Below are 23725 nucleotides of genomic sequence, written 5' to 3'. Positions count from 1 at the left end.
GGGCGTATAAAAATTGGGCGGGACTCTGCCTGTGGGGTTTGGATATGGAACAATATAAATAGGTACCACCAGGTTATTGAAATGATAGATATTTGGACATGGACCAATATAAATAGTACAATCCTATGATGGATCATGCCAAATTGGATCCAAATCTGTAAATAATTGCAACCTGTATATCATTTACAGACAAAATATTAACAAAAAGTGGGTGTGGCACCGCCCAAAGCCGGGTGGGGGAATATCATGCACCAAAATCAATAGTTACCATCTTAGGGTATAAGGAATAAGTATGTAAAGTTTCAAGACGATCTGTTAAGAATTGCGGTCTGTAGGCGACACACAGACACACACACATAGACACAGACAGGGGTGACAGCCATATACGTTCACATTTGAAAAAGCAGTGTCTTCACTACCTTTGTTAAAACTACAACTACTGGAATTCCTAAATTCTGTGACAGTGTATTTTCGCCTAATGGTAGTAAAACTTTTTCTTCACCCTCCGTGGTTGGGGCTGTTGGATGAAGAGGGTTAGCATCTCCTCGAGGTGGTGCCTGACTGGACGTCTGACCCTCTTCTGGCTCTGTATATTCTTGGAAGAACCTAATCACTATAAACATAGAAAATGATACTATTAAAATAAAAATTGGTGAGTTCATTGAACATTTATGAAAAATACCTTACTAGTGATGGTCCGATATGGCTACCATCGGTTCTACTGATATCAGATACTGACAGCGAAATATATCGGCCTATACAGATACATGTACAATTACCGATAGTGGTGGAAATAAAACTATTACACATTAAAATGTCATGAATGTAATGATAATTGATGTAGTAACATGCCATTGTTAGTCAGGAAACGCCCGGTACTATTTTACCTCGGAACGCCGTGGTTTTTTTTAACGAAAAATAATTGGGTCTTGAAGTAGTAAGATTTGGAACTATTTCACCTCACCGAGAGTGATCAGAGGAGGCTCATTGTTTATTTTAAATAAAAATTCAAAAGCCTAAAGAGGTATTATTGTGCGAGTTTTTGATCTCTTATTTCTGGTATAAGTCCACTGCATGATGACATACAATATCAGCATGCATTGAAGGGAGGCTACAGTGACGTAATGTTATGTTCTCTAATTTTATCTTTTTAATCATCATGCAATGGGCTTTTCCATATTTCAGTCACATGTTTTATCGGGTCGACTGCTGTATGTTTATGTCTGTTTGCACATGCGCAGAAATATTATTCTTAAACTCTCGATGTCTGAATGAAATAAAGATTAAAAAAATAACGTAGACTGGTAACGATTTTACACTGTTTATTAGTTCCCTTTACGGCCTCAGTGTGAATTCTTTTATTATGTCTAAATAGTCCTGTGCACGGCAACTAAAATAATTGACAGAGTGTCAAACAAATTAATGATTTAATTGTTCATAACTCAAATGATATTTTAGAATTATTTACAGAGAGAGTCCTTTTGAACAGATATCGGCAACTCAAGTATTGGCAAAATGGATCAGTATCAGTCGATACTGATTTCTTACGATAGGCCACTTATTGGTCAATTACCGATTTTTTAACCAATTATCAGACTATCATTATACGGTACCTTGCTCTAACTAAGTAGACCTAAGAAAGTTATTCTTGTGGTCTCAGAATAGTCATAAAGTCATATCAAATTTCATAAAAATGACACCATATTCTTGGTTGATTTAGCCTACCGGTATATATGATATTCACATTCAATACGTTACATTACAAGCCCTTATAACATAATATTTCTAAGTGTTTCTGCTCGATAAAGACAAGAGTACCATCATCGAAACGTTTCTAGTAGATGTATATCATAAACCAGTAATCTTTATCTGTATGTGTTGCATTACTATTATTTCTGTACAGACTGACACACTACCCTAAACAAATTCTCTAATATTAATAATCATCCACTGACGTTCGGACTAGATACTGGTAATACTCAACCAATAATTTCTTAATAATATTGACAAGAATGCAGTTGCACCATGCAAATCATATTATTGCACTATTTCCTTAGTATGTTTATTAACTTTATTTGCGTTTTATAGTGCATTAAAACATAAGACATGCACCTGTTACAAGTTAGTAAAAGTCATTTAATAACTAATCTATACTATATATTACTCATTGTACATATATTCTACATATGGCTATAATAACAAAAAATCAATAAATCTCCTCCCCACCTAGTCTACTCAAATACATTACAATTCATACTATTACTAAAGCTAGTCAAATATCACATTTCCTTATTCAATATTTAGCTTCATTTATTGACAAATTATAATAATAAGTGTCAGAAAAACCTTGCATGCAAATGAATTTAAATGCAATTTAGGTGAAACTCAACTGAAAAACATAGTAAAAAAAAATTCAAAATCACACAGTTTTTTTTACCAATCTATAAGAAAAGAGAACTTACAACTTTGCTCATACTCTTGCATGGTCTCTGGGGGAATTTTTAATCTGTCGATATGTTCTCGTAAGATTCCTGACCATCTTTTAACTGATTCCATTATAGACCATGGATTGCTCATTGAAGCCACCAACAGAACTAAAGAATCAGCAAAGCTTTCTGGGGTTAACGCAAATCTTAACAATCCTGTATGTTCTGGATCTCCATCCATTACCCAAACATTTAACCGAGCTTGTTCTGGAATTAGTAATAATGTTTGATTATTAATAAGTTAGCTTATACTTATAGACTGTATTTTTAATAATCAAAAGCAGCCAAAAAGAGCTAGGCCTATTTAGTGATAAATACACGTAGTCTCTCTTTACCAACTTACAAAAGGTACCATACATGAACTGTATATACAGTCCATAATCCAGATATCACATAAGTTTATGGTAATGAATTTTTAAATATTTAACATTCTTCCATTTCGATTGAAATGGATATCTCTGAGTAACTGACTACTGTACATTATTTGTCTTGATTACCCAGTAATAATAAATCAGTTTTGGTAGTTATCTTTTTTTTAAAAATTACAATTAAGTTAGCACCTAAAAATATACTGGTTTTCCACATCATTTCAAAGCCTGAATAAATGTGATGGAGTTTAATCCCCACTAACACCAACCTTAATATACAGCTAAGAAGGCAATACAACTCTCAAAATCAATAATTTTGACCAGAGTAAAAGAGACTAACTGTGATCATTGTAACTAATTTATATCTTTCTCTATGGTCTCAGTCAAATAATTATTTAGATTATTTATACATCACTACTGGTACTCATTAGACCCATCTATCCATCCAGTCTAAAGACTAAATCAACTGGTATTCTAATCTCCTGAACACAATATTCAATGGCTTGTAATGTATTCTTTTAGCTATACCTGTAGAAACCCTACTTCAAAGATAGGTTGCCAGGCAACAAAACATACAACCCCAGCAGCTAAGTTGTCCGGGCAGTGAACAAGTGTTGTCGCATATTTTTTCTTTTGTCAGTAGGCCTAATGAAAATATGTACAATAACCCATGAAGTTATTATCAGAAAAGATTAGAATTTGTTTCGATTGTCTCATGACCTTAAAGCTACGTTCCCAGAAAAGTATTTATCGGGTGGTTATTTCCAATAAAAGTATGGCAATTTTGGTATATATGGAAAGTAGAAATCTCCAATCTTACTAGAAAAATACTGGATTCCCTGAAAAACACTCATGGAGCGCATACAGGACAAAAATGTAAGGGTTTCCCTAATCGACAGCCCAATGATTAGGAGTGTCTGCACGCGTGATGTCAAAGGTTGCACGCGGAGATTGAGCGCTTGATGTACATTTTGATGTACTTTATGAAGAATTAGACGTACAACACTTTCTGAGATAAAAATCACGAAAAAAGATGCGGGCAGTGGATAATCCGAAAATTTAATTTGGCTTCGATATTTGTAATAAACAGTCAGCAATTAAAGAGAACATCATCTTGTGTATGCAATGGATTCTCCTCCGACTTCGCTTGCGTTGCTACATGTAGGTACTGAGAGAGGTAAGTCACGTGACACAAACATGACCTCTTTTGATTGACTTTTTATAGCCAGGGTATTCCCTGACAATTGCAATGTTTTGAGATGGATTTGAAGCAAAATTATGATAAATTAATTCGTTTGTATGTTTTTAGTCCAAATATATCATCAAATCACCCAGTTTGTACCCGGGAATGTATCTTTAAACAATATACATCATCTTTAGACTCTAGAGCGTCCACAAGATTTTTCAAAGTTATCATTAACTCTGGGAGTAATTATCGGAAATCATTGAAAATCAACAGGCTTCTTCGCCTCATGACCTTAAACACTGTGCATAAATTTAAAGTCAATCGGATAGTAACTTTAGCCTCTAGAGCGTCCACAAGATTTTTCAAAGTGTTCAAGGGTCATAACTCAGGTAGTAATAATCGGAAATCGCTGCAAATCAATAGGCTTCTTCATCTCATGACCATAAACACTGTGTGTATAAATTTTACAAGTCAATCAGATATTAACTTTAGCCTTTAAAGCATCCACAAGATTTTTCAAAGTGATCAAGGGCCATAACTCTGGCAGCAATTATTGGAAATCGCTACAAATCAATAGGATTCTTCGTCTCATGACCTTAAACACTGTGTATAAATTCAAAGTCAATCAGATATTAACATTAGCCTCAATGTGGGTGAATAAAAAAAGTCAGCCCAAAAAGACATCTAATTACAAGATCTTGAAAGTTTAGCTTAACAATCAATGATAATTTTTTTTTTTAAATAATTTCAATTTCAAACATCTTGTGTGCTGACCGCCATCCACCTTTTTGTTAGATGATGATTCTTTAAGTAAATAAAAAAACAATAGTTTTACACTGTATAATATTAGTCCAGTATCTGCCCTGAAGGTTTAAAATCAAAACAACCAAAGCAACTGAAATGTTTTGTAACACTTACCATCTCTATATTCGTCTTTGACATCTATATAATAATATTCTAATCCAGATCCCTTTTTAGGTTCTTCTATTCCTTGTAATTTGGCTATTAAAGTTGTTTTACCAGAATCATTGTCACCTGAATAAATACAATTGATCATTATTCATAAATTTTTTTCACTAACTTAACAGTTACACATACATTTAGATAAAACGTTTTGCTAAATTTAAATTCATACTTACAGTTACACTTAGTACATGTAGTTAGTACATGTAGTTGGTGACACAAACTTGGTCCACGATCTTGATAGGCCTTCACGTATAGATTGCTAAGATGAGATTAGTGCACATGTTTTGTCTCGGCCTCTTCTTTTTTTGTCTACGGGAGCCACGGTGGCTAGGTGGTTAAGACGCTGGCTTGCTAGCCTGGAGGTCGGGTGTTCGATCCCTGCATTGGCCGAGAAAGTTCATCTGGATTTTCCGACGTGGGTTCCCCTTGTCAGTGGTGCAGAACGGTGGGCCTGGCAAGGACAGCTGTCTAGTCCTTCGGATGATATGAAAAACGGAGGTCCCGTGTATACATTTGAATGCACGTAAAAGATCCCTTGGCAGATGGAATTCGATATAAGAGTAGGCGATAGTGCCACTGCCCGGGCAAAATTTCCCTCATAGCACACTGCATGGCGTATGCCCGTCTTCATTAGCCCAGTATAGGAGCAGAACAGTAGGACGTTAAACCCCATTTCATTTCTATTTTGTCTACATGACCATGACGGTCTTCTCTGTGGATTAAGTTTGTGAAAACCACGATTCAGAGAAAAATTATGGACTGGATTACAGAAATTAAACCAGGGCTGCTACACTTCTATGATGTGCGCTTCACGTCATACGTCACAAAAACTGATGACGTTTACCTGTCTAAATGTAAATGTAAGTGTAGATGTAAAGCTGTGAAACCTCTCTATTATCAGTATAAAATTACAGATAGCCATGCAAAGTGTGGAAATACGCCAATGCAGCAGCTATGTTTTGTATTAATAAAGCTGTATATTGTTTAACATGTCTGCTATTCTTAGATATTGGGGTACATTTTTTTTTTCACGATGAAATATCGGAAACAATATAAAACTGCGGAAATACACTGCTGTTTTTATTAGAGGTAATCAGTGTACATGTATGTTAATAACAGGCCAATTGCCTACACATGAACATAAACAGTTCATATGGGCGGCTTATCTGACGGCCCCATTTCACTCGCAAAGCGATACAGTGTCCTCATTTTTCATCAACCCTTCCTTGAAGTTTCAAATTTGACAATGAACCCCTCCCACGTGTATGGCGCTATTGCGTGTCGCACATGCAGCTCAGTGGTTCTGTTGGGGCGATAAGTTCTTCATCTGTGAACATACTCTCAAAGCATGTCAAGTGTCCATGACTATTCATCATATCACAACCTGCATAGGTATTTGCATTTCAATATCCCCTACTTTTTTTGAAGAGTATATATTGAAACAACACATTACTTAATGTCTCACTAGTGACTATCAAATTAAACCACATTGAATTTACACTTCTTTTCACTAGCCATCAAGTATATTGTCTTCAACATTGACCACATGGTGGAGTAAAATACTTTTACTATCTTGTCTATAATAATATATATTATTTATTCTATGTCAAATTGTATAAGGAAGGAGTTTTTCCTCCATTTGAGAGACTATATGTACCTCATCTTATAACCTTTTCATTCCCATGTAGTAATTAAACATATTAACACTAGGGTGTAGGTATAAATTTATGAATACACAATTACTGAATTTATTACAATACTACTAAAATACCCTCATCTTTATCAAGTAAATCATACAAATTTATAACTTGTCTATCATCCACATATTAGTGGCTCGATAGAGACAATGTATTTTTTCAAAACATTGCATATAAATTCAGTAATACTAATAGCATGTCCATTAAATTATACCTTGTGTTCATTTAAATAATATGTGTCACATAGTAGGTACATGTACCTGATAAACAGAGAGTTCCAGTACATAACTCATGTATGTCACAAAAGTGCATGGAATGTAAAGAAAAATTTGAACATCTTTACGACATTATCATGATGTATTACAAATAGGCCAAACTATATTATGAAGTATGTATGTGAAAGAAAACAATGTGATACTGGTAAATGTACCTGCAATTCCTTGGTTCAAACAAGAAATGATGATGAATACAGAGTTCAAATTTTCTGAACCGGTTTACCTCTGTAAACAAACTGTGACCAGTTGAGTGAGTAACTGTTTCTGTGTATTGTGCCTTGTCCGTATATTTGTTTTTGTGTAAATTATGTGTGGTGCAGCCCCCTTGCACTTACTATTATAATTACATCCTTACCCTTACTTTCAACCCATACAGATTTGCCTTTATATTCAATTATCTTGACATTCTGGTTAAATTTTCATATTTCATGCTTTATTAAATTTTTTCATGTACAGTAGAATCTGTATGAGCAGCCACTCCTACTCAGCGACATCTCCTTGTAAGCGGTCACGATAAATTCCCCCCATAAAAATTCTGTTGTTTCATCTCTTTATTCAACGGTCACTCCTCTAACGCGGCCAGCGGTCACTATTTTACTAATAAATTCAACAAAACATCGCCCATTCAACGGCCATTGTTGAATGATACCATCTTGTCGCTCTTTGTAACACCCCCGCTAATCCCGTGAGGAGTAGTTAATCAACTGGACCCCCACTGATCAGGTAAAAAGAAATGTAAAAATAACAACCAACCCGGCATTATCTATTAATTAATCTTTTGTTTTATTAAACAACTAACCTGATCATTGTTTTCACGCGTAACCACACATTATTTGATACTGATTGAATAAAATGAAAGTACCGGGTTTTGTCACGATCATCTAGTATTTTTATTGTTAAACAGACGTTTTAGCGCCTCCTATATTATTACATACAGAGTTACATCCCCTGTAAATAGGAGATAAAATTAGCGATGTTTTTTTGTTCATGTGCTTTTTTGATAAAATAAAATTAATTCATCGATTTTCTTCACAAAAATGGATAAATATTATCGAATGCATCACAATGGTAGACAGTAGTATCGAAGGTTGGTACAAAATGACAAGTATACAGAAGTTATGTACGAGATTTGAGTAAAGCATTTACGTTCGGCGCAAGATTCAGCTACTCAAAATTACCGCTTCTAATGCATTCAAGCGTAATATTTAATTTATGTCAGCACAAAAAGCACCAAGATTTTATTACGAGGTCACTCCCGTTAAGTTATGTCCGAGATTTGATTAAAGAATTTTCGTTCGGCGCAAGATTCAGCGACGGTCAAATTTACTGCTTCCAATGCATCCAAGCGCAATATTTAATTTATGTCAGCACAAAAAGCACTGAGATTTTATTAAGAGGCCACTCCCGTTAAGCGGTCAGTTGTGAAAATTCCCTTGGGTGGCTGCTTAATGCAGATTCTACTGTAATTGTAAATGTTATGATCTTTGCCATTCACTTTGACATTTTGAATTGTCTGTATTGTATTTGAGTAACACTGTTGTTTTGCAGATCCATACCTACAACGGAGAAGGAACTTAATGCATGACAATATCATTTTGTAGTAGACCTGCTACTTTTTGTAAACCCATTTTGCTAAATTGCTAAAGTAACTGCCACGATAAGAATAGTATTGTAACAGTGTATATGCTACTTCTGGACTTCTGTGTGATCCCTGTACTGACATGATAACTACATACTACATACAAGTAACTATTACAGTGTTATATTATCCTATTCACACTACATGGCTATTGATTGACTACTTACCTAACACTAATACTGTCCTTGAATTAGATAATTTGGATGCTGAACTAGACTGTACTTCACTTAGAATACTTGCCCTGAAAATAATAAATACATTAATCTTAATTTTTCTATATTAAGCTTACACATGTATCATAATTATAAATTTGGATAACATGTATCCATTAACATCATTATAAAATAATAAACAAAAGTATTGTGAGTTTGTAATCAATATCAACAAATATGGGTTGAAGAATATCAAAGACCAAATCATATACCGATGTTTACTCATTTCAAATACATGTAAGCTCACATGTACTTAAAAACGATCACAATGTCACAGTTGATCAATTAATAGTTTTTCATATTCAAGCAGTTATTAGTTTTGTGCCATCTTTGTGGTCCTAAATATATATTTCACTTTTAATTCAAACAAAATATTTGTTGGGAATAACATGCACAGACTCAAGTCTATAAAAGAAAGTAAGAGAATACAGAAGTTATAATTTAAGCTAGTCAATCACTTTGCCCTGTGAATTGTTAGTGAAATAGACAAACTTAGTTTGACTTATGAATAAGCTTATATATATGTTCTAATACAAAACATGTATAACAAGTTTAGGCTAACACTTGTAAAAAAGAAGTTTACCCTGGAGCTACATGTACCAGTATTGCTATTTACATGTCAAACCCACAAAATAATATTATTTATTATTATTACTATTATTAGTACATGTAAGTAGTACTGTACAATGTACATCTTACATTTGTATAAATTAGTGATTAAAACTAAAAGTCAGTTTTTAAATAGAGAAAGCTGTATGTCCATATTAGACTTTTTAGAATTCATGCACTGTAATTAATAGTTACAATACTCCATATTCCACAGCAGACCACAGTGTTAGGGTGGCCCACGCACCTACAGAAATACAGTCCACCGCTGATAGTTCGAGACTACCACTGAAGCGTGCACATTCGCCGTGTCGAGGCCAACTTTCTGACAGTATGATACTATAAATAGCCATGGCACGTGCAATTCTCTACAAATCTATCAACTATTACAGCCGTAAAAAAATTATTGTTGACGATTTTGAATAGCAGTGAAATTAAGCTTCTTGGTTATTACAGCAGATTTAGAAATTACGTTCGTTTCATTTTTTAAATCGCTTTATCATTAACTGTACCGTTAAGAGCGGCATCTTTTGGTTTAGTACAAATAATATCTCAGAAACACTCGGGTTAGACAGGAACATGATACTAGCAGTAGTTTCATTTTACTTTTACAAGCTTCTTAAAACAATTGTTGAGCTAGCTAACGTGCTCATTTCTAAATTCAATTTCTTGTTCTAGCTTTCTGTTATGTTTCGTAAAAAAGTAGTTTTGATTATCCCGACCTGTCAATCAGCCCTAGAATGGTCGATAGACTGGTTAAGCGAGACTAATTTCAAAACAAGGGCACGTAACCTATCTTTTACTCAAAAGTGTCTGGATGTTATGGACGACACATGGAACCAGTTTTCAGTCTATTATTTATAGATGATTAATGAATTAATGGTCATAGCTTATTAAGTACAACATGATCGTTTATTTAGTGACTATAATTGTGTGAAACTGATTTGAGGCTTGGCATATATATAAATATTGTGGCGAAATTGTTGAGATATATGGAGATATTTATTTATGGTGGGTCACCCTAATTAGTAACAGTGTCCTGTGTAGACCTACCTAGTCCCTACTGTCATCAACAATGTCAATTAGGATTACATGGACACATTGATTGCTGTAGCGTAATGATACATGCACTCTAAGCTTATGCAATTGTTCTGCATAGATCATACGAAGTCCGTTTTTACTTCTGTGGCCTATTCCAAATCCATTTAAATAGTCATAACAGGTATGTCTAGTGTTACTGGCTAAACAGGTAATACTACGTCTACGATGAGGACAATAATTAGTAAAAATTAGCCTAGTTCAAGTGCTAATCTATGCCAGACAATATCAGATTAATACTAGATCCTCACATATAAGGAGCAGTATGAAAGGGCTTTGATATAATGACTACAATATTTATAATTCAATGTACTTGATGAGGATTAAAATTCCATTCGTGTCATCGGTCTTTACAGTCAAAATATAAATTCCACTCTCCAGAACGACTAGAAAAATTCCTGCAGACATTCCATCCGAAGCTTTAAAAAAATACTACCCAGTGGTCTTTGGGGTAAACGTTTTGAACAAACTGATTGTTGGGTATAGGGCACCTACGCCTATAGGTTCATTTACCATAAATTCTGTGATTCGTCTGAGCTAATATCCTCTGTAACGAGTGAGCCCATCCTGTCATCCCCTTCACCGATGGGCGCCATATTGCTCCGTAATGGCTGAACTCTCTTCGCGCATGCGTGTTTGCCAGGTGTCTAATTCATGCGAGAATGATTCATCTGCTGTGTGATGTCACATGTAAATAGAAAATCGAAAGATGAACATATTATTATGCTTCTAGATACAATTTTCGATATTATATCGTTCATTTCATGTTGCCTAAAAAAAAAAAAAATAAAAATAATAATATATGTTAAACAATATTTTAGTTTAGTAACATGTTAGACTGTGTATGGGCGTGTAAAACTGTAAAGTAGAGCAAAAGAAAATTTGTCCGTCCCCAGTCCGACCATTTTCCAGCCGACCCTGCAACGAGTACCGCACAGACTACGCTACCGTAATGGGACTAGTAACCTACACAGAAAAATCACAGAAAAATAACGCTGAAATACTATTTGCTTGGATATCATTTTATTTTTTAAATTATGACAGTCTACTTCTCTTTGGGATCTATTTTAAAATACTGGATTTGCCCCCCTTTAACTAAAAATTTACAAGAAGGCGAAGAAATTAATGCTCAATGAAATAAAATGACTTATCTGCACCAACCAAGATAATAATGAGAGGGCATACGATTGTTTAATCAGGGAAATGTTGCCATGACAGCGGCGTTTCTACCTACTATTGGCAAAATTCAAACCGCTAAGGGGTCTGACGTTCACACAGCTGGCCCGTAGCCACGCGCGGGGGGGGGGGGGGCTAAAAAAAATCAAACCGGTCACATCCTCGGCCCCTCCCAAAAATTCCGCTGCCCCACCAAATTTTATGAGCTGGCTACGGGCCCGGCCCACAGACCACACGAGACCTCTGACTAGATTAGAAGTTGTTCTTGGCAGGTTTTCCGTCCTCTGCACCACTGACAAGGTGGAAACCAATCTCGAGGTACTTTTTCAGATAACACACAAATCAAACCACTGATTTGTCTCGGACCTCCTGGTTGGTGAGTGAGTCAGTGGCGGCGCCAGCCGTCGGTGATTGGAGGGGCAAAGCTGGGGCAAAGTCCAAGGTTAAGGGGACAAAGGCACGAGCTTCAACTAGGGGTAGGGGGCCTCCCCCAGAAAATTTTGAAAAACAGGTTGCCGGAAATACAGCCTGGCAGTATTTCAGGCACTGATCGATGAGGTAAAGTGTCAAACGAACGGACTTGCGAATCACGACGAAGCCCACTCACGAGCGTCAATGTAAGGAGTCCTCTCCCAGAAAATTTTGAAAAATAGACTGCCGGAAATGCTGTCTTACAGTATTCTGTCAGGCACCGATCGTCGAGATAAATAGATCTGCCCAGATATACCGTTCGTCGCCTGATCACTAGTTTATATCCGACTAGAGAACAAAATGTCAAACGAACGGACTTGCGAACCTCAACAAATTCCCCTTGTGAGCGCCAAAGTAGCGAGTCCATTGGGGACCTCGCCAAGAAAATTTTGAAAAATAGACTGTCGGAAATGCTCTACAACATGCAAGTTTATGACTGAGTGGGGATGTGGGATTTATTCACCGTAGAAGGTATTGATTACCGAAACGTATCACAAATACTTTTTTTTATTTTCTAAAATTATTGGGGGGGGGGGGGGGTGGCAAACAGAGGGCAGACCAGATTAATGGGGTTGCCCCCCTTTGCGCCCCCCCTGGAGCCGCCACTGAAGTGAGTGAACGCCTGGCCCTTTTCTTTTGTCACTGAGCCAGCATATCCCTACAAACTGAAATCCAAAATCAAAAGATTTAATCTTATCATTTAGTTTTGGGTGATTTGGGATTTAGGGGGTAAACATAACGGGAAATATTTAGTGGTGGTGATGAGCATGGGATGGAGAGTATGTGGGGGGGGGGATATCTCCGCCACTGCAGCCTTTGGATGGGATGTAAAAACGAACAAATGAATATCTTTATTCTGCAAGTTTATCATCAAATTATGCACAAAATTATATAGCTTAAAACATCGGTTGAGATGTGTTCGGGTATATTATCTCGAGCGCTCGACTTAGTATCTCGAGCGGACGACTTAAGTATCTCGAGCGCTCGACTTTACTATCTCGAGCTCTCGACTTAGTATCTCAAGCGCTCGACTTAGTAGGCTATCTGATCTCGAGCTCTCGAAATTTTTTTTTTTTTTTTTTTTTTTTGCATGTCTTAAAGATGGGTTCCCGCGTATAAACTGGGTGATTTAATGGAATATATGGACTAAAAACATATTCAAACTAATTAATTTGTCATAACTTTGCTTCAAATCTTTCTTAAACATCGTGTAATTGCGAAGGTTACTGTCCTGCTATAAAATTTCGACCATACCAGGCCATGTTTACGTCACGGGACTTACCTCTTTTGGACGTCAGATGTTGTCTTTAATCGCTTACTATTTATTACAAATGTCGAATCCTAATTAAATTCTCGGATTATCCACTACCCGCGTCTTTTTCCGTCATTTTTATCTCAGAAAGTGTTGTACGTCTAACTCTTCATAAAGTTTATCAACTTGTACATCAAGCGCTCAATGTTCGCGTGTGACCTTTGACATTACGCGTGCAGAAATTCCTAATCGTCAGGCTGTTGATTAGGGGAACCCTTACATTTTTGTCCAGTATACGCTCAATATGTGTTTTTCGGGGAATCCAGTATTTTTCTAGTAAGATTGGATAACTCTACTTTCCATATATACCAAAATTACCATACTTTTATTGGAAATTACCACCCGATAAATACTTTTCTGGGAACCCATATTTAAATCAGCCACCGCACAACTTACATCCACCGAGGTATTAAAAAAATTGAGTTAAAATAAAAACGCGAAGCCACTGGATGTGTATTGAACTCAACATTTTAAAGGGGCTAAATCGCTAACATTTGGGACCTAGAAATTGACAAAAGTGGGTCGCAACGCATATAATACTGTAATATGAATGTATATAAACTGATTTACATTCAATGGTTTCCGTTTTTACTCCAATTTCAAATCAGTTATGTTCGGCGAAATAAGCCAGCAGTCTCAAGCGAGTGCAAATTTCTAGCGTCTGGTTATTCCAGTCTACATACGCCACTTGATTTGGTGCAATGTGTCTAGCCTCGTCCCTCGAGTCTCTTGATACAACTGGGGCTGAAGCGCACTATGGTACACGATTCGTGTACCAATGGTAAAATGTTTATTTTGTCTTAAATATTGGATATCAAAAGCCCATCTTTTTCCGGTAAGATCACAACATGAATGTTGATTTAATTTGACAAATAAATCGTGTTTTCAATGTTGAAAATTTTGGATGATATTGAGTTAGAGACTTAGCTACTTTAATATTGCTTATAATTTGTAGTGGGTCCAGTTTGGGATTTATTAAACAAAGTTATTTTTATTATAATTCAAATCTGTAGAAATCGTGGAATACGGTTTAATTTGAAGATTTTGATGCATGACAAAAAAAAACCCCAACAATGTTGACATTTTTTGTGAGGGTCTTCATAGTATGGGACGCCATTATTTGGAGGGTATAGCCATTTTGCGATTATATCCAACTTATTTTTCATTTTTAACTTATTTATAATGTTATCCATATATTTTGCACTGTATTAATATTGGCAGAGTAAGGACTATATTTCAGATTTTTTCCAACACTGCGTGAAGATATTTCCAAGACGGCGGCCATTTTTAGCGGGGGAAAATCGGACGACGTACTGATATTTATTAAGTAGCCGTGTTTGGTGTCAATATATATGTTTCCAGGGGGCGCAGATTCCATTTCTGCCATTTAGAACTGTGTAACATGTTAGCATATTTAGCATTTTCCCAATATGGCTGCAATTTGGGGGATGGAAAATGGGATGATGTGCTGATTTTGATTATTTGAAGGGTAGCCATTGTGCGATAATAATCCAACTTATTTTTTTTTTATTTTCAACTTAATTATAATGCTATAGCACTGTATTTATATTGGCAATGGTCATATGACAATATTTCAGATTTTATTTACATCACTTCATGAAGATTTCCAAGATGGCAGCCAATTTTGGAGGAAAAATGGGACGATGTGCAGATTTTGATTAAGTAACGGTGTTTAGTGTCAATATAGGCTATATTTTGTTTTTAATCGCCCACATTTTTATGTGGACATTCTCGTCGACCCTGTCTGTTCGGAGGCTTGTCTGCTTCTCCGTCCGTCCACAATTTGTGTGTTAACACTATGCCCTCTGTTTCCCCCCCCCCCCCAATAATTTTAGAAAATAAAAAAAGTATTTGTGATACGTTTCGGTAATCAGTACCTTCTACGGTGAATAAATCCCACATCCCCACTCAGTCATAAACTTGCATGTTGTAGAGCATTTCCGACAGTCTATTTTTCAAAATTTTCTTGGCGAGGTCCCCAATGGACTCGCTACTTTGGCGCTCACAAGGGGAATTCGTTGAGGTTCGCAAGTCCGTTCGTTTGACATTTTGTTCTGTAGTCGGATAAACTAGTGATCAGGCGAGTCCAGGGGCGTGCTGGCAGGGAGTTTAGGAGGACGGTGTCCTCCCAGGCCCCCATTAAACAATAAGACCACCCGTATAAGCGGGCCCCCCTGAGAGCTCTAATATTCACGCGGAATCCCCTCAAAAAATTGAGAGTGCGCACGCGAAAAATCTTACATACACAACGATTAGTAAAATATATTATGCTGACGTGCAAATGTCTGCCACCTTAAGGTGAAATGGTCTTTGATACATGTATTCATGCCTCGATATGTATAAGATGCAATTTATTATTTGGATAGAAATACATTGTATTAGCATTATATTAAGCAGACCTGTCATGAGTGTCTTGTGTAGTACAGTAGTATGTCTTATAGTCAAAATAGCAGCATAAATTTGGAAAATATGATACCTAGATTTCTCCCAGAAGTGCTTGCAAAACGCGTTTCCCGTTGTCAAATTTCCAAATTTCCCCCTACCATCGGTGCGCGGGTCGCCTTCGGTGACCGACGGGCCCTTTCGGTATCTGGTCAGATCTATTTGTCTCGACGATCGGGGCGTGACAGAATACTGTAAGACAGCATTTCCGGCAGTCTATTTTTCAAAATTTTCTGGGGGAGGACTCCTTACTTTGACGCTCTTGAGTGGGTTTCGTTGTGATTCGCAAGTCCGTTCGTTTGACACTTTACCTCATCGATCAGTGCCTGAAATACCACCAGGCTGTATTTCCGGCAACCTGTTTTTCAAAATTTTCTGGTAGTTAAAGCCCGTGCCTTTGCCCCCTTAACCTTGGATTTTGCCCCATCTTTGCCCCTCCAATCACCGACGGCTGGCGCCGCCACTGCGCTCTTTGTGCGCAAATTGTGTAAAAAAAAATATGGTATAACAAGGTTGTGGACCCTCTAGAGGTCACAGTTTTCGTCAAATTTAGATGAAGCTTGCAATCCATGTTTATAGCTCAAAGATCTTGGTTCCTTTTGATATTCGCGAATATCGGATGCTAACTTCCTCAATTATGGCCCCTGATTGTACGAACATATCTCGTTTTTATCTTGTGGTCCCACTAGCAGTCACAATTTTTATACGATTTAAAAAATAAAAAAAACCCGTTCAAATATATCACCGTTACACCATAATGTCGTTTGAGTTCGAATTTCGCGAAAATGGTATAACAAGGTTGTGGACCCTCTAGAGGTCACAGTTTTCATCAAATTTAGATGAAGCTTGCAATCCATGTTTATAGCCCAAAGATCTTGGTTCCTTTTGATATTCGCGAATATCGGATGCTAACTTCCTCAATTATGGCCCCTGATTGTACGAACATATCTCGTTTTTATCTTGTGGTCCCACTAGCGGTCACAATTTTTATACGATTTAAAAAATTAAAAAAAAACGTTCGAATATATCACCGTTACACCATAATGTCGGTTGAGTTCGAATTTCGCGAAAATCGAACTAAAACTGCCAGACAAAATAGCCGCTACTTGTACACAAATAGTGTAAACGTATGTAATATCAAGGTTGTGGACCTCTAGAAGTTACAATTTGTATCCGATTTTAATGAAACTTGAACTGTATGTTTATAACCCACGCATAATATCAGACCCAAACTTCCTGGATTATGGCCCCTGATTGTTCGAAAAATCGTGTTTTCTAGCTTGTAGATTGTCTAAAGGTCATAATTTTTATCAGATTTTAAAACTGTTTAAATATATCACCATTCCAATAAAGGTTGAATTCGAATTTCGGGAAAATCTAAACGGACCTCCCCAGCAGCTTATTATATATTATAGAGGTCACAATTTTTATCCAATTTTGATGAAACTTAAATACATCTTTATATCCCAAAGATTTCAGTCTCTTTCGATATTTGCGCATTTCAGGAACTTTCTGGATTATGGCCCCTGATTGTACGAAAAATCGCTTCTTTTCTTTAGCTTGTTCTCTATCCATCTCTTGCATAATGTGGGCGTATCTTGCCTGGCAACCGCTGTGGGGGGGGGGGGGGAGAGGGGGCAGATTCCATTTCTGTCTTTTATAACTATGCAAAATGATCATGTTAACATATTTATTTAACATATTTACCCATATGCCTGCCATTTGTGGCGGGAAAATGAGACGATGTGCTGAATTTTGATTAAGTAGTCGTGTTTGGGACGCCATTATTTGAAAGGTAGCGGTTGTGCGATATTCCAACTTATTTTTTGTTATTTTAAACTTAAAACATACATTATGCAAGAGCTAAATTTGCCTATTGCAGGTCTTTCTTTAGACCTGAAATGTTATCTAAATTATTAATTTTTAGACATTAATTAACTTATCTAGACCATAAACAACTCTCGATGTCAACGCTAGCCTGCGATATTTACTCGATTAGAATCCGATTTGCTGGTGCTGCTCAACTATCATTCATGATTTAATCATGAAATGGACAATCGAGACTACGTTTTTATCGTACTGACTTTAGTAATAATGATCGAGGCTAGGCCGAAAATTCAATCGCTAAATTTTCGGTTCAGAGTGTATCAATTTGACTGAAATTTTTAGCAAATTCCCTTTACATTATCCAGTTTTTAACTACTTTAACATTTGTTGGCCGAACATTGTTTTTGGAATCTTATAAGTTTGATCTCGTGAACATTTTTCGGCCAACAAATGTTTGTGTTGAAATCCAACGCACACCGGCTAACTTTTGTCGGAAAACATTGTTCAGCCAACAAATGTTAGCCGGTGTGCGGCGGGCTTAAAGTAGCAAATCTTTAACTCAATATCATCCAAAGTCTTCGACATTGAAAACACGAATTATTTGCCAATTTAAATCAACATAGACTGGAATAACCAGGCGCTAGGGTTTACCATTCGATAGAGCATAACTGATTTGAAATTATAGTCAACACCTAAACGATTGAATGTAAATCAGTTTATATACATTCATATTACATTATTATATGCGTTGCAACCCAATTGTGTCAATTTCTAGATCCCAAATATTAGCGATTTAGCTCCTTCAACTTTAAAAGAAAAACAATATAAACTTTATTTTATTATTAATTTAATTTCTGATATATATTTGGTTTTTATATAAGTAACATAATAATGTTTATAGACTGTGTAGGATATTGGTGTATTTTAACGTTTGTAATATAGAATTCGAAAGTACAAATATGACAGCCTCGACAGATCGATTTTTTTTAATTATGGACCAGAAATTCTCCACATATTCGAACTATTTCTGTCATATTAGATAACAACTGAATATATGTACAACACGGGAATATACTTTTAAGTATAATAATCCCGTGTATATTCTTAAAAGACCGGAAATAGGTTACTACTGAAAATCGCACATAATTTTAATATTTCAAATATAGTTTTACGCCCACCTATATTATTTTTGTGTCAAGCCTACTCAATATTAAAGATCTATTGATTTAGCTCAATTTTTTTTTAGATTATTGATAATTGCTGGCTTTTGGTTATAGGCCCTAACACAAAAACAGTTATTTTTTCAATCGGTGTTTGCTTGGAAGCTTTAAAGAATAACTTTCCAATTCACATAAATAGTAAAAAAAAACTATTGCCACATATTGTTTCTGTCATTACAGACTCGGGGAGAATGTCTGTTTTATATAACACTACTGTTAGTGTAAAGTAACAGTACATTTACCACTTACGTGTTGCGCAGACTCCACGACCTTTTAATCGGTGTCATCAAATCGAGTGGCGAAAGGCTCCTACACTGGTAGGTGATAAAAATGCTTGGTCGTCACAATGGTCGCGGCAATCTGGATGTTATCATTGCACACATAAGTCACATGTTTTGGTCTTTGGACACAACTATCTCAGATTTTATACGTTTCTGTTATGTGTGAACTTTATTAAGTGTAGTCATGGAAGAAAGGAAAATAATTTTCATTCATAAAATTGGCCTAACAATGTTCGTAGCTTTGTTCATCACGACATGGCAAATAGATACCGTTGATTCGGCTGAACATGGAGAAAAAAGTGAAAGTAACCATACTGAAAGATACAAACTCGCTGCTTGGAACTTCCATCATGTAGAAATACCATACGTGATATGTCTGTGGGTTTTATTAGCCAGTGTTACAAAATTAGGTGAGAAATACTATTTTCTTTAAAATTAATTGACTTAATGCATATTACTATCTTACTATCTATCCTTGTAACTTTACTGTTATTATCCCGTACTTATATTACTGCACGGTCCATCACGGTCCCACATTTAATATACCGTGTCTTGATCCAATTACAATATGTTGGGCATATTAGAGATGTGTTTTGAAAGAGTTATTTAAAGAAAATTCAGAATTTTTATGATATAGTTAAATAGTGTTTTACCATAACGGGTAACTCAACGACATAATCTACCCATATTGATGAACCTTGACATTGACTCCACCCACGATGAAATTGTGTGTAGCCCACTGATATAATAGATACGATGAAGTTAATATTTAATAGTTTACTTCAATGAAATAATATTACAGTTTTTAAACTTATTTGATGTTAAATATTATTATTTCATATATGTGAATCTATAATATTTCAGATAGTTTAATGAAAAGTAATGACATTACTCACTTGTGCAAGTAGAACTTGTCTAATATTATAGAATACTTCATAATATACTAATGAGGTATACATGTACATAGTAAATACAGGAATGGGTCATTGAGTATCTATGCAATCATTAAACAAAAAAATGGTTTCCTACACCATACAACCAATTAGAAACACTGGGCATTAATTAAATTATTAGTGTACAAACTGTAGATTTTTAGGATCAATAAATAGGCAATGAAAGATCATTAAGATATTGTGAGAATGTCTTAAACATCAATATACATGTAGGCCGTAGGTAAATAAAAATGACTAAGGCAGACAAAATGGTTAGTCATTGTTTTTATGATTTGTCATACTCTTATTGGGCACCAAGTAAAATCCTGTTGATCAGCTACAAGGAATTTATATTGAAACATTCTCTTTTGTTCAGTGTGATAATTGTTATAAAGTTCATGCGCCTATGCATTATTCCATAATTTGAAATGAGTTGTTTAATTCAACACAAAGAAACATAAAATATTGGGCACCAAGTAAAATCCTATTGATCAGCTACAAGGAATTTATATTGAAACATTCTCTTTTGTTCAGTGTGATAATTGTTAAAAAGTTCATGCACTTATGCATTATTCCATAATTTGAAATGAGTTGTTTAATATTATAGATACATTTTTTCTCTTCATTAGAATTGGTATCATTAAAAAGCCAAAAGTTTCTAATTAATTCAAAATGTATACTTGCATGTACAAGCCAGCTAGATTAAAATGACAGAGCTCTATAAATCATTTGGGGTATATTTTTTCAAAAAGTTTAACAGATTTAGCCGAAATGAATGTTAGAATCCACTAGAAAGTTAATACATACAGATGAAATGGAAATAAACAAGGAAAAATCAACACTAATATGTTTCTTGAAAGCTATAGATTTTAATGAAATTTATCCAGAAAAAAAGATTTTAGAGTTTATTGTGAAAACATCAGTACAGTAAATGTAAAGTCAAATTAAACATCTTAAGACCATACATGATATATGTATTAAATGTCTATTGATTTCAAGTTGGCGTCTTTCATCTGAATACGTACAATAAGGGTAGTTCTGAAATGAATACAGCATCAAGTTCAATTAAGCTTACGTTAACTGACCAAGACAATTATTTGACTAATATTAATTTTCATGTATGAAGGTAATCGGTGAAAATATTTATTTCAATTAACAACCTTCTGTAGATAAGCTATGAGATAATAATTGATTAATTCTCAATATAATTGATTTGCTAAGGAGGAAATATTGTTTTTGATAAAGTTTTAGATAAATTTAAGTAGATCTAATAAGACAATGATTTTCATTGTAAACATTGTAGAGATAGTTCAGAGTTTATCAACTATTATCTTTGCTTACCAGGTTCTCATTGTGATAAAGAACTGCTGACTAAATTTCCCTTTTTAACATTTTGGGGCAGGGTGGGGGAAGAATTAGTATCCAATAATAAAAAATAATAATAAAATGTAGATCATAATTGAAATATTCAATGTTTTAATAGGTTAAACATGCATTATGCAAGAGGTAAATCTGCCTATTGTATGTCTTTCTTTAGACCTGAAATAATATATAAACTATTAATTAGACATTTATTAACATGAGAAGACCATAATCAACTCTCGATGCCATCTTATCTGTCTGTTTTTCATTGATCTGCTGTTTGATGATTAAACGCAAAAATGGATAATCAAGACTTTGTTATTTATCGTGACAGTGCTAACAATGACAATCGAGGCTACAAAGAATTTAAAATTTGGTTTTCTCAGCTTAGAGTGAAGCAGTTTGACTGAAATTTTCAGCATATTCCCTTTACATCATCTAGTTTTTAACTATTATAGTGAGAATTGCCAGCTCCTTATCCAATCTTCCATAATGTATCTTTAATTATAAATACATGTACTGATAAACATGATGAAATGGTATTAAAAAGGTATTACATGTACCTGGTCACAGTGAATATAAATATGATACATGATCTAAAGTGTATTAAAAGTGTATTATATAGTGAATATATATAATATCCAATGTTTAGAAGTATTTATTTATAAAGACCAATATACATTATAGTTTATGACTATTAAACTTTGTGAAAAGAAATTATCTTTACTATTGGAATGACCATATCTGGGACTTTCTCAGTTATCTTGTTTATTTGGTTGTAATATATTATGCTTAGATAGGATGGTTACAATTTTCAGAAAATTAATCATAAGTTGCATCTGTAATCATCTTAAGATATAGTAATAAATATCACTATATTTTTCTTATAAAATAAAAAAAATATTGTTTTGACAGGTGATTGTAGCTTCTAGACATAATTAATTATTACCCAAATTAATCTTATTTTTTATATAGTACTTTATAGTCTGGATGGTCATAACATTACATCAATATGATGTGTCAAAATGCTTCAGGGTAAGATAAAGGTGTTACTTCTATCTGTATGCTCTTCACCTTAATTATATTTCTTTAATTACTAGCTTTATCACCTTCCCAAGGCTTGATTAATTGATTTATCACATGGTAAAATTCAATTAAATTGGGTGCAGCATGTTATATGGCTTATGAAACTCTTATTAATTATACAATATATTTTTAAACCAGGAACAGGGCCCCAAGCACTACTCATCTTCTTTTTGTTTTTCTTCTTGGGGGCGAAGCTACCCTCGAAAAAGGCTGACTTTAGGCTTGGCCAATTCAAGTACAATTGACATGAAACTAGGCATGCTTGTTCCTTGTACAATTGCTCATCAATTGATGGACTTTTTGATATGGCGTCACAAATTCAAGATGGCTGCTATAATGTCATGCTCCTTTCCTGGTTCATTGTACGCTCACACTTTCATGATGTGTTAAATGGCTGCTATAACATCATGATCACTTCCTGGTTTATTGTACGCTCACACTTTCGTGATGTTGAAATTTATAAAATCGTTATATTTTAGTTTCATTATACGTGTAAAACATTTTCCATGAAGATCTAACGATTTAAAATGAATATTTTATATTGACTAATTCAGGACTGATTATTGTCTTTCTGATGATCTATTGATTTAAGATGAACATTTCATTTTGTTTAACTGAGTACTATGGTTAAGTTTTGTTGAAATTCAACAATATCTTTGTGAAATTAGTTTTCTTTTGTGCCCTAGGGTATACCGTCACATACAAAGAATGGAATGGAGATAAACTAAGATTTTATTGTATAATTACATCCATCATGGTTATCTTATAGAGTTTACAGTTTAAACAAAAGTTGATTATATAAGATAATGATATCACAGACAAATCAGACGGATGGTTTTGCAGAGGATATATATGCCCTATGAAAAATGGCTTATTTACAGTGAATACTCTTTTAGTATGATCTAGAACAGATCAATATGTACTTTTTTGATTGATGACGCAGGTTTTTATTTACCTTCTAGATTTATGTAAGTCTGACATGTATGATGTGTATCTACATGACTTGGATTTTAAGGCATATTTATAAGCTTAACTACTGGTAGCCTTTCAAATTATCTAATT

The 23725-nt window shown here is 34.9% G+C and overlaps 2 protein-coding genes across 3 annotated transcripts in view; one reads left to right on the top strand and one right to left on the bottom strand.

The window, feature by feature from the left end:
- The window catches only part of LOC126816038 (cytoplasmic dynein 1 light intermediate chain 2), a 28924-nt gene extending 17760 nt beyond the window's left edge, over positions 1-11164 (bottom strand). The window contains exons 1-5 of one of the 2 annotated variants that reach the window (XM_050542165.2): positions 11047-11164; positions 8785-8858; positions 4959-5075; positions 2463-2693; positions 420-613 (exon numbers count right to left, since the gene is read on the bottom strand). In XM_050542165.2, the coding sequence (XP_050398122.1) occupies positions 420-613; positions 2463-2693; positions 4959-5075; positions 8785-8858; positions 11047-11129 (699 nt within the window). In that variant the 5' untranslated portion in view covers positions 11130-11164. The remainder of the gene's footprint in view (positions 1-419; positions 614-2462; positions 2694-4958; positions 5076-8784; positions 8859-11046) is intronic. The other variant, XM_050542166.2, reaches the window with a different exon arrangement.
- Positions 11165-19306: 8142 nt separating this feature from the next.
- Positions 19307-23725, top strand: part of LOC126815236 (probable Na(+)/H(+) antiporter nhx-9) — a 69790-nt gene continuing 65371 nt past the window's right edge. The window contains exon 1 of the mRNA XM_050540796.2: positions 19307-19693. Within this exon, the coding sequence (XP_050396753.1) occupies positions 19468-19693 (226 nt within the window). The 5' untranslated portion in view covers positions 19307-19467. The remainder of the gene's footprint in view (positions 19694-23725) is intronic.

Source organism: Patella vulgata, chromosome 3, assembly GCF_932274485.2.
Source record: "Patella vulgata chromosome 3, xgPatVulg1.2, whole genome shotgun sequence".
Taxonomy (NCBI): domain Eukaryota; kingdom Metazoa; phylum Mollusca; class Gastropoda; family Patellidae; genus Patella; species Patella vulgata.
Note: the sequence above shows the minus strand (reverse complement) of the source record. Positions and strands in the feature narration are given on the sequence as shown.